Source organism: Bombus affinis, chromosome 9 (genome assembly GCF_024516045.1).
Source record: "Bombus affinis isolate iyBomAffi1 chromosome 9, iyBomAffi1.2, whole genome shotgun sequence".
In the NCBI taxonomy this organism is placed as follows: Eukaryota; Metazoa; Arthropoda; class Insecta; order Hymenoptera; family Apidae; genus Bombus; species Bombus affinis.
The window spans coordinates 8,043,407-8,056,458 of NC_066352.1; the positions used below are offsets into that span (position 1 = coordinate 8,043,407).

The following is a 13,052-nucleotide window of genomic DNA, read 5'->3' on the forward strand; positions in this document are numbered from 1 at the left end:
TTGAAATGTAAATATGAATGTGTCTAGTCAAACAGAATTTTTGATCAGAGTAAAAAAATAAATGATTCGATTAATTAAATTATGGCCCGTTCGAAGAATGTTAATATATGAGTGCTATGTTTGCAGGAATTCTAATATCTCATATTCTCACATATCCAAATCTCTCTGATTCACTGTCCAGTTTTATGCACGTTACTGTAATACTGTTTTTCGTAATACTTCTTCTTCCGTCCTTTCGTGATACTTTGTTGAATTTTTTTTATTGAATATCTCTTGCGATTATATGTATATTATTCCCGATATATACAGGTATTTTTAATACAGACGATTCATCGAAAATGCAGTATTACGTGGTCTTTGAATTACGACATCCACATAACTCATCCTACCCAGTTAATGTATTCACTGCTACATCTCGAACCCGAGTAATTTCATTTAGGTATGAGGAATTTCGTCACGTACTTTTATGATATGCATGTGACACTCCCTTGAAAACACCTGTATGACGCCTTTGAGAATTATTTGTTAGCATAACTAATGGAAATTGTTCCAATTCCACTTAACTACAAACTTCTGTTATCTTTTTAACACACCACAGATCAATATGCACGCAGGAAAAACACGTTAAGTCTAATTTTTATGACGCTTGCCCGAAGACATGTACTTTAATGCAACGTAGTTGGAAAGGGAAACTGTTTAGATCTAAAAATACAAGCCTTTTAAAAATAGCCTACAAATCCGATCAATATCTTTTACACATTCAAGAGGATACCAAGAACACATATTTACATCGAGTATGGAATTAACTACTGAATTTTAAAATTACTGTTCTGTAAAAAATAGGATTTCACATAGTGAGTCTCCTCGACACTTACTCGAACACCTTAAACATCTCATTTATTTTTAATGATCCAAGTGACGTATTAAATTTGATAGTCGTTATTTCGAGTACTTGTTAAAATAACATTTCGTTCAATAATCTCTCTAATACAGTTGTTCCATTAAGGATCGTATGTAGGTCATGGCCATCGTAAATCATTATACATGGCCTCAATATTGACTATTACACTATGATAAAAATTATTGATTATTCTAAACTGTCGCAAGATACAACTGTACGAAAAATTGTCCATAATATTTACTTTGTCTCGAAACAAATAATGTTTTTCACTATAATTGAAAATACCATCACACGCATATTCGGACACGCATCAAAAACAAACGAATTATTTTAACTGCTCAAGTTAATCATCAGTATCAGTATTTATACAAATCACTGGACAGTGAACGCATTGAAACTATTTTTATCGAGATCTCTCCGCATTTTCAAAGTATATACCATTCCTCAAAGAAAAGTCATCTTTTTCCTGTACGACCTGTTACCAGAACCGAGTAATCTGCTTCCATGGTGCCGACAACGTGTATAAAAAATAATGCTGTATATATTTTGTGTTAGTGCAGGATATCCTCGGTTAGACTTTGTTAGACTCTTTGCTGGTAATATGCGTTAGCGTGAGTTGCTTGTTACACGGTTACATTGCGTGTGATCCTCTCTCTGCTGAACAACAAAGGCATGATGTACAACAGATCGTGTTCCCAAACAAGAGGTAGACAGTAAGAGAGAAAAAGAGAGAGAGAGAGAGAGAGAGAGAGAGAGAGAGAGAGAGATGTACGTGTAATGAGCAAGATAGAAGGAGATTAATAGACACTGAAAAAACGAAAACACGAGAGAAGCAGCTGTTCGAGGAGAGATGATACATATTCCTCTGTCCTCCGATCGAAACGAGAATCTCCTCTTTTTTCCAAAGAGAACAAATAAAATAACAACGAAAAAGAGATATATATAAAAAAAAAAAAAAAAATAGAAGGGAAGAGAGACTGGTCGCTTTTTCTTCCGTAAAAATCATCCGCCGAAAGAACAACTCTCGCGTGTATCAGCATAGCGCGTCGGAGCGCACCGACCACGAAGCACACATCCCCCTCTTTTGCATGTCTCCTTTTATCAGTCTTTTATTACATTCTTTTTTTTTCCCTCCCCCACCAACCTCCGTCCTCCTCTTTTCCCTCCAGCCCTTCCCAAAAATAGCAGCCGACTGACTCGAGGTGTTTTTGCAACGGTATCGAGCGATAATACCTCGCCGTACGATAAAGTACAACACCCGTGGTCCACGGTTTGGAATTGGCTTTGAATCATCGTTATTTATTTCACAAATCTGTTTAGTACAAAAATATTACAGTATATATATATTCTCGTAAATATATATATATATTTAAATATATGTATATATTTTGCTTTCATTTTATTTCCTTCGAATCCTTGTCGCTTAATTTACACCTACGTGAAATGCTAGGATAGGAATTCTAATTGCTAGGTACATCGGGCGTGTGTTCATTCTCCATAGCGGTTTTCTTTTTTTTTTTTTTTATTTTTAAATATGCATGATAAAGCGATCTACGCTGGTGCAGACGTAGACGGGCGTGTGGCGCGTTCTGTTCTTTCGCTACTTCCATCAGCAAACAGAAAATTTACGTTTGTAAGTGACAATGAGCACGCGTGATTCGCGATTGATCGATTTACAATTTAGTCGAGTACGACGCAGTCTGTCGAATTTAATCTTTCGAATTATCGTTAAAAGGAAAAGTCGTTTATTGACGAGATTGTCAAATAGTTTCATTATATGTGGCTTATTCGTGCAAAATTCGAGTTTAAACTTAGCGTATGCGATCATCGTTCGAATTCTCAATGTCTGCAACTCGATCCTATAATCATTCTATGACCAATCGGTACTTCTCGCCTATCGTCCTCTATTTTCAGAACGAAATACAGAAAGGAAGTGGTTGTATTAGATTTATTGATCTGGAGAACGATCAAAGACGTGTATGAAATTGTTCTTACAAATGGCTCTGCTCTACGTCAACTACGTCTACGTTGCTCGTACGTTACACCGGACTCATTACCAGTAATATAATAATCCTAAACGAACGTTCAACATTTCCGAGTTCGTTCACTCGTCTGCGTATTCCGCATGTACGTCGAATCCGATTCGATATACTCTGGACGTACTTACGTAAGTGGAACTGAGAAATTACCACAGCCAGTGAATTTCGGTCATCGATATTACTCTTTCTCGTATCAGAATGCAGTATGATAAAAATACGTAGGATGGAAACGCGTTCTGAAGAATGAAAGATCGATCGAGGCAATGGTACGGGCGTTTAATCGCATGGAGGATTCGGAGCTAAAGTAGCTAAATCCCTTTTCGAGCTTAGAGTCCTGGTATATCTAGTACACGTGCGATGGGAGGCGAAGATCGATCGACCAGAGATGAACTTCGAAAAGAATCGCGAAGCTCTGGCCAGCGCGCTACAAACGGGAAACTGGCACACTCAGGGCGAGTGACCAGTCACAGGGCATTGCAAATTTCCGGCTACGAACCTCTCTGGAAGTGACTATCGCGACTTTTGTCGGCCATGTTAGCTAATCAAGCGAAACAAGCAAGAGCGAAAGAGGAGAAAACAACTGGACGAAACGGTCTGTTTCAATTGAACGGCGCGCGTAGGTGTGCGGTTTCCCGCAAGATCGCCGTGCAGGGAGATGAAGTCATTCAAACTCCGCCTTTTGTTTCATCCTTTATTTCCGCGGAACTTTTCCCACCGGTTACAAGGTACGGAAAATACAGGGGGAGAACTCGATCTAGCAAGCCAGCCACAGAGAAGAGAGCAGACTATCTCTACGTCTGCCTCGACGATTCGATCATGCACGTACTTTGAGAACATGCATACGAATTTATGTTCTATCGTGCGGTCCAGAGCCAACGATATTGGCTAAAATGAAATCGAACGAAATAGAAAACGTTCATCATTTGGTGATAGCCCGAACGGACCTGTCGTCGATCGTGTCGATACTCGAGCGTTTATAATTATACGCCTTGCGGAGTCTGCTCCGATCCAACTGCTCCCCTGCGATGTTTTCGAATCTATTCGTACGTTTATACCTCTACGTACACGCGTCATGGCGGTGGAAGTGGTACGACGAAAATAGAACGATCGCCACGTTCGTTAGAAACCGAGACAGAGGAGAGCCTGAGAAATCAGAACCCTGACGCTATCGAGGACCATCGTCGCCTTCGAATTTCCTGCGAGAAAGTTCTTCGCAGGAAGTTCTCGAAAGTTTGCGCGACCTATCCAGCTGGTGACTTGTGTCGAATCAAACGACTTCCGTATTTCGACTGACGAAACGTACCAGAAACCTGGAAAAACTTTGCAAGCGCGTAACTATAATGAACGAAGTCAGAATAGCCGGGAATGAAAGGATGATGCTAAATGAGCTGGATTGGTTGTCCTCGAGTTACCAGTTCGTGTATACATATGTATGTACGTAGAACAGAATACGATGCAACAGAACGCGGTTGTAAGTGGAAGGGAGGGATAATATTCCAATAGAGCGACAATATTCGACGTCGATGTGGCGATCTTACGCTGTGCCATCGGTTACTGACCGATTTGTGCCACAATGGCAGGCAGCTGCACGCAGTTGGGAACGACAACCGTTCCTGGTTATCCGGACAAACATACGACGGCTAACGGCACACACGGCCAGTACCAACACCACCACTGCCAGCACACCGCCGCCCGTCGTCACCCTCTCTGCACGAGATTTCCTCGGCTCGTGAGAGGATCGCAAGGGCGGAGGCATCCAACAGGGCAGCTGGAACTCTGACCTTGTCGGGGCGCAACCCTCTCTCTCTTCTCCAGTGAGACACCACTGGCCAACACTGTAACAGAGAGAGAGGAAGAAAGAGACTGGACGTTGATTAGCGTGCATAGGGAGAGAAAAAAAAACGTGAAAGACAGGATGGATGGATCCCTTTTCGGTATGCTCTAACCAACGCAAGACGATCTTTTACAACGCAAGGCCCGACATTTGCATACGCCGACATCGATAACGGCGTTATATTTCTTGCCAACTGCGCTCTGCAGAATTATAGTATAATAAGAGAGACTGACAGAGAGAAAAGAGAGAGAGAGAGAGAGAGAAAGAGAGAGTTACGTGGAGAGAACACGAAGCTCTGTACGTATAAGGATGGTAGGAACTAGGATAAAGAAGGTCGGCGAGTAGCATTATATTCTCTCAAGCTCTCTCCCTCTCTCGTATTTCTCTCCGCTATGCCACTACATTCGAGGCTATGTAACCCCGTTTACGTATGTATGTACAGCAGTCCAGTCACTATGATACATGTGTGCGGTTTCAACGAAACAACCGTACAACTGTCATAGAAACTGTTTTGGGACGCCAGTTTTCTCTCTCCCGGCGACGATTCTCCCAACGATACCGACGACCAAACCCCTCCAACTACGTTCTACCCCATCGTCGTTCCCTCTGCCAGGTGATACTCGCGTGAAAAGATTCGCTGCAATAGAGAGGAAATTATTAGCTCGACGAGGAAAAGCTAGGAACGAGGAAATTCACGATTATGAGAAACGACGATTTATTTTCAACGATCGTTGGATAATTTCAACACGATGAACACGTTAGAACAATTTGGTACTCGTGGAAAAAGATCTACTGTCTTCTAACCGTCGATAAAATTTATATCCATGTTGATTTAGCTTGGACCATCTCCCTGTCCCGTGAGACAGATATCGGTTAAAAGCTACCTTGGCAAATTGATTCATTTTTAATGGCCGCAAAAGGTCCGGTGCTTCGCCTTGTTTCACCTAGCACGAAACTCGAAATGGATGGAAATGGGTTAATAATAATTTTACCGTCTCATGCCGGAGATTCGTAAATTCCCTCAACGAAGCGAAGTGTTCGTATATTTTTGGATTTAGTCTCGCATAACCTATCGGCTTGCCTAGGTCAAAATCAAAGGAATATCGCGCCGCTGCTGGATAGAACCAATAACTAACGTTGATTGATCGTACAACCTACCAAAACGAAAATAATGACACGCTCGAGACATCGGATGAATGCAAACAAAGGGGACATCTAAAGCGAAGGATAGATGTTTGAATGCAATAACCATTCGGACGTAAGATAAATGCATTCTGCAACGGATCGCTACCATCGCGTGTAAAAAAAATTGCTATACGCGTAAAAAAGGAAAGACGAAATGAAATATTTTCTACGGTTGAAAGTTCGCTTTAGGATATAACAGTATCCATCAAAGAGGATTAAGAAGATCACGCGGCTCAACCTTAATTTTCACAATTTATTATATAGAATTTTTTATACTTTCTTCTAATAATTATTTTTCTATCTTGTCTTAATCAATTCGAATATTGTCCAATTTTATATCTGATCTCAGATACGAAAAAGTTGTTTACGGTTATTTAAAATTTACTTTTTTATTCCTACTAATAAAATATGCATAATACGAGAAATATAATATGCATATAATTTTAGTATATGTTAATCTAAAATGGCTTTCTGTAGCATGTTTCACAAAGCTACACTACAGCATATGAATCAATTTTTTGACAAATGAAATATATATATTAGTTAAAAAGTTGAGCAATCACAAATTCTAAAAGCTTGGAAATTTCAGCGATGAAATTGTAAAATGAAGCCGACTTTTCGAAAAAATTTCGAACTGTACAATAATATTTAACAAGAGACGTTAAAATTATCTCATTACCGACGAATATAAAACACAAGATTTCCATATGTACACTTCCAAAGCAATTTTTAACTTCCATGAATCATCATGTCGTGTTATCACATCAAATATTGTCTCACAATACAAAGGATTAAATAAAACACTTTTGTTCGATTAATACATGGTATTCTTGCCAAATCGTCTATAAAATATACTTATAAAAGTATCTTAATTACTACAATATATTGCAGTTATTTTACTTCGTTAAAATTAAATATTATTACGGGATTTAATGTTCCATAAAGAACATTTTTCGGACTTATATCGTCAGATTTCCGAAACACCCGGTGCGATACAATAATCTCACGCTTCAGCCGAGCACGCGCTAATAATGATAGAGCTAAAGAAGACAAACGTTACTCTGAACATTTGAAACGCGCGTTTAAATCCGAATCTCACATTATCCGGACGTTTTAGCGCGCAAACATTTCGTTTGAACAAACGTATACGCCAAATACTACGAGAGTACGAGTAATGCCCGCTATTTGAATAATTCGCGATCCAAATATGACGTGGTATTCCAAAGAGATTAGCGATCATTAAATATTGCATTAAATCTAGTTAAATCACTGACAGGGATAGATGAACGATTTGAAACCGAAATGAAACAACTCCAACTGCATCCATTTGTCCGTTTCAATTAAACCACGCTATCTTTTCCAACGATCTATTACTATAGATCAATTTTAACTTTCACATGTTAATTCTAAAGAGATATATTCACGGTACGGTAGATTTCAGGGAAAATCAGAAGGGAATGGCAGAAAAATTCGCACCATATACACGCGGAAACTTCGCGAAATAATGCTGGCGAGAGGTTCTCCAGGAGTCGCGACCGGAAGTCGAGCGGTAACTGCGGCGTGCGTATGTTCCAAGCATTGTTAATGCTTCAAAAACAAACATATTCGTGTGCACAGAGATCATATCGTTCACGTCTCGAGCGAACACGAAAAACTTAAGGGAGTATCCTATTGTAGCCTCTTAAATAAGTCGAATTCTTTTTCTTATTTTCTGAAACAATGTAGTCTGTAAAGTTCTGTATCTGAATCTTCAATATTCAGGGAATTGTGATTGTTTGGAAAATGTTACAATAAATAAGGTAGTTTTCTCAAAGCCAATGTTCCTTGAAGTATTTTCCATGTCGTGTTAAAGTCTACTTGACCTATTGCCTCTGAACTTCCAGCGCACCTATTTTTATTTCTTTCAGTCCGTGAAAGGTGCGGAAAAAGTAAAAATTCATTGAGACTAATAAAAGTGACGTGAAAACTTTCCCTTCAAAATCCATTCGAAGAATTATACGACCATTAGTTCTGGCTACATCTTCTTAAAAAATTTACGAATGTTCTAAGACATGGATAAATGTTCCAAATTCCTACGGAATAGATGATGTAAATATTTCATTACAAAGGCACTACAAGCCTAAAGACTATAGAACTATCAATTCTGGTTATATCTTCTTAAAAAATTTACGAATCTTCTGAAACACGAATAAACGTACGTTCCAAATTCCTATTGAATAATCGATGTAAATATTTCATTAACAAAGATACTAAGAGGCTGAAGAAACGCTTTACAATAAAATACTATCTTTAACGAGAAGCTAAACTCGAAGGAAGTTCAACGAAGCAGATATAATCCTCCTGTCTCTGTCTCGTGGTATTTTCGACAGATCGCGAAGCAACGGAAAAGAATCCAGTTTCTACAACTTGGTGACGACTTGTCTCGGCGCCACGTGATCAGTTTCGAGCACCTAGTCTGCAGACTCTTCTCCTCCATTGACTAAACTAGCGAAGTTTAAAGCGAAGGCGAATGCGAAAGAATGAAAGGCAGCAAAAGCCTCTTGCGTGCACAAGAAAACGAAACTCTTTGCGATAGCTACGTGTCCCTAACTGGTGATCCTCTTATCGAGAAACCCGTCGATTCCTACCCTGGTCGTTCATCCATGAAGTACGGCCCTGTAATAAGGGCGAGAAGATATGCCATTAAGGAGCTTATCGCGAAAAGGATCTTCTCTTGCTCTCAGTTTCTTAGTTGTACTCCATCACCTTTTTCTCTCACCGATCCTTTCTTTACCTGCCTCTGAAACTCCTCCTCGCCCCTCTCGAAGATATTAAACAGGTGATAGAGCATCGTGAAACCGTCCACAAGTATAATACACCGTTTCGAAGCCGCTTTGCTCGAGATCGATGAATGGTCTGCGCGAATATCGGACGCTGCGAGATCGAGCGGCTGATTTTCCAGGTGGAAATAACTGTATCGTGGAGAATAAAATGAGGCGGAAAGAAACGAAAGGAAAATAGACGACGAGAAACATTTGACGAATAGCGGCTCAATTAGCGAACAAGTGGAGCCAGTGTTGAGATTGTTCGCGTACCAGAAACGATCGAGCACGCTTGACACAAAGGCTCCTGTATGTAAGAGGATTCCGTTAGTTAGCTCGATAATGTTCCTAGAGACTTAGAGAATCGGGCATCCTGTTTGGAAGTGTCGTGAAATCAAATTCTCCCGTTGGTTAAATTTGGAACGGAGAATTTTAATAGAACTCTGGCGGAGTCGATTGCTGTTCGCGAAGAATATCGTGCTGACAGGAGACTAATAGAATTTTCATGGGATCCTAAGTGCAGTATCGGGACGTCCAGGTTTATTTTAGAAGCGCATTTTGGTCTGAAAATATGTTAGTAATGTGTATTTGAAATTATTTTACATGGATAGTGCAGGTCGATCAAAATTGAATCGAACTTTACACGTTCTTTTCAAATGGCTCTTGTTAACGTTGCGTATCATAGAAACGTTTAATCCTTTACGATCAGAGTGATGTTTGACTGTGAAAGAAGAATTTAATTCTAAGATAAAAATGCAGAAGCTATAGACTGATCCGTATCAGACGAATGATAATATGTAGCAATAAAATAGCATGAAACAGGCGAGTAAAAATGGACATAGAAATGATTTTAAGAATTTTATGTACAAACTACAGTGTGAAAAATATGTTTTAAATACTACAAGTTCTTGAAAAATAGCGTGTCAGTCTCTTTTAACTCCCCTGGCAATGTCTATTTCGATGGGCGATAGATTGAAATATTTTCCACAAATGAAATATTTTAGCATCCTTGTATTCCCTAGAAATATGGAAATAAATCGATACTTTCCAATTATCTGCAAAAAGTATTGGCAATACACAGTCTTATTTTCCGATGAACCGTTTCTTTTTTTTTTTTTTTTTTTAATCAGGTTCTATGTATATTTCATTTTCATACTATCAAACGTTTGTAATCATATGAAAGTATTATAAAGTGATACGAAATTTACACTTTGGCCTAATTAACTATTACATAAGTGTTACAATAAAACGTAATAATATGCTAATAGTATTTTGTTGTAAATAAACACGAAAACTTTCGTATTTACTATTTTTCCAATAAACAAACTTAAAGTTGGCTGCATGTTAAGTGATCGAAGTTTCCTTAACAGCAAGATTACTCGCGAGAGAACAAACAGTACCGGTTAACGAAATTAAGACAAGTGCGGAACAACCACCTAACAAACGCCAGTATTTATAAGGATATTTTTTGCAAAGTGGCGTAAACAAAGAAGTTATTTAAGCTGCTAATTTACAGCAACTCGACCTGCATAGCTAACAAACCAGCCAGACGACAGCAGCGTCGAGGTTGGAAAAATAAAACGGAGCTTGGACGGAAGTTGGCGAAGGAGATCGATCGATCGTCAAAAGAACGGTGCAAGAAGACGTGCGCAAAAAGAATAATTACGCTAATGAAGGGAGAATGATGTAATTAAATGCAAGGAGGATCGAACCAGTGGACTATGTCGTCGTCATGACTGAACGCAAAACGACGAAACGCTTTTTATCGCTAACTGTGAAACGTCCTTTGACCATGAAACGAGCTACCATCGAGACCAATAGAGAAATATCGCGTAATACTAATTTCCACTTCGCCTCTACCAAGGGTTTCTCTACTAACGTACAAGGAAACCCACTGATTCTCTACGCCAACCATGTGTTAAGGTCGACAGAGTTGTGACACGAGAAACTGTTCCTTGTATCAGAGATGTGACATAACGTGTCTCGTCCTATGACACCATACTCTCTCTCTCTAAAGTCTCTTTTCAGTGCAACGGAGAAATTCATGGGATTAATCTGAACGTGTCTAGAAGATGATTAATTATTTACTACGAGACGATGTACCAGCACCTTCATTCTTCACTGTTTCAAATTTATTATATATGTTATTTTCATTTTTAATTCTTAGTCACAAACTATCCATTCCGCTAAGATCTCCACTTAGTACAACGGGCTAATTCATAGAATTAATCTCAAAATGTCTAGCAAACGACCAATAATTAATCGTAAAACGATACACCCTTTGGGCCTTTTAATTTACAATTATGTATAACGAATCTATTACCGTTTTTCTTCTTTCTTTCTTTTTCTTTTCTTTTGGAAACGACTTTTCCTTTTATAGTTTCGTTTTTAGTGTTCGGTTACAGATAGAAACTATAGGCGTTGATTTTGGATCGATTTGATCGACGAGTATACAACACGTGCGTCGACTATTCGTCAATCACGAAATCCGCTTATCCATCGCGATACTAACGTCGATACGAACGATTGCACATTGTTGGACAACCGATACGGGATGGGGTGGTCTCTACGAATTTCACACCACGATCCATTCGGTTTGTAAGCAGAAAATTACGAGCCGATACGCCGCGTCTTTCGTCTCGTTCGCGTCGTTAAAGTCTCGTATACTTTCGACCACCTTGCGTGACTAGCGTATCACCGTTTTCAAGAACGGGAACGCTTCGCGCACACCTATTCATCGCTGAAACGGCGCACACAATGCTGTTCTTGGGGTTAAGAGCCTATCGAACGAACGAACGGGCCAGCGAAACGGTTCTTGACGTTGACTGACGAGACACGAAGGAAGCGGATAAGACGAAACGACCTTCGACCGTGCTACCACCACTCGTGAAAAAGGGTTCTAGGTGGATAGAGTGAACGTTCGAGGATTTAAGTATCGTTACGGTGCTCGCTGAAATTACTGAAAGATTAAATACATTTTTCTGCAATACTATGTAAAATATGGATAACGTTACAATATCCTCTCGGGTCTCTAATAATCCCAAAATAGGGAGCGAGAAATTAAACCTAAAAAGTAGCATAAAATAAGTACGAGTTCTATAATACAGTAGAATGCTATTTATAATTATCTAATGATATATCGGTTATCGACTATCTGGATAAGATTCTCAGATAAAAAGAAGTGGAAATTACACATTGAGCTTAACGTAGGTTTTGATAAGAATTGTATTTAATTTGCATTGCTGTACAGAAATATAAATGATCATCGGTATCGGATTATATCGACATTTTTATCGTTGAAAAATTATTATCCGGATAATCAACGTTCTACTGTAATAAATATATCATGTGGTGTATTCATAAAGAGAGTTCACAATCGAAAACAATTGATAGTTGTGCTTGCGATTTCAATGAATGCACCGTGGTGCTCGTAAATGCTCGAACGCTCGGCATACCGTGCAAAAGGGGAAGATATCACGGAGAGAATTGCTAGAGACAAGACTCTGTTCATGTCTGCACGGTGCCGCTGGACTGCTGCAGTATCTGTATCTCAGGGTGTTTCTGTTTAATGTGACCCTTCAAGTTATCCAGTCGAGTCCTACGACAGCCACAGAGCGGGCACACGTAATTTCCTGGATTGTGCGTCAAATAATGATTCTTTAGATTCGACACGACCCGACCGCATAGTTTGCATTTGCTAGTGTACGTATACGGCAGCTTTTCGAAAAACTCCGACAGATTAACTTTCTGAATGTATGTAATCGGCGCGCACTCAATGCCCTGAGGGGTTAAAAGTGTCGTATCTGCAAATAGAGAAAAGTCGTGTGTGAAAAACGGCCATCGACGTGATTCGATCCGGAGAGACTGCCTCACTCCGTTTACCCTCGAGCTCTTTTCTTTTCGCTTTGATCAGATTCACTCTACTAGGAAAGGGTTACATAGGTAGCCGGCATACGGCGTGTCTCTGTAGTCTGTACGTATCTCTGTGTGTATGTATGTATACTGTTCTTAGGTATTCCGCGTAGGTAAGTCTCTCTGTATGTATTCGTGCAGGTGAGCACGCGAGCACAGAGAAAGATCGATGTTCGATTATTAGATGTCATGCACTGTCGATAGAAGAGACTGGTCGCACACGTTACATATTACGTATGTGATATCATAGCTGTGTTTATTATATTATATATATATATATGCATTATACATATACAATATTATACATATATATAATACTATATATAATATACATATAATATATATATATCTGTTATCGATCATTGATTAGACAAATATTA

General features: G+C 39.3%; 1 protein-coding gene across 10 annotated transcripts in view; it reads right to left on the reverse strand.

Moving 5' to 3' along the window:
• LOC126920010 (sex determination protein fruitless) overlaps positions 1-13,052 on the reverse strand; it is an 80,772-nt gene that overhangs the window by 50,425 nt on the left and 17,295 nt on the right. The window contains exon 5 of one of the 10 annotated variants that reach the window (XM_050729829.1): positions 2,406-4,775. The exons of 8 other annotated variants lie outside the window; for them this stretch is intronic. In XM_050729829.1, coding sequence (XP_050585786.1) covers positions 4,639-4,775 — 137 coding nt within the window. In that variant the 3' untranslated portion in view covers positions 2,406-4,638. Of the gene's footprint in view, positions 1-2,405; positions 4,776-5,471; positions 12,564-13,052 lie in introns of those variants that run through there. One more of the 10 variants, XM_050729826.1, reaches the window with a different exon arrangement.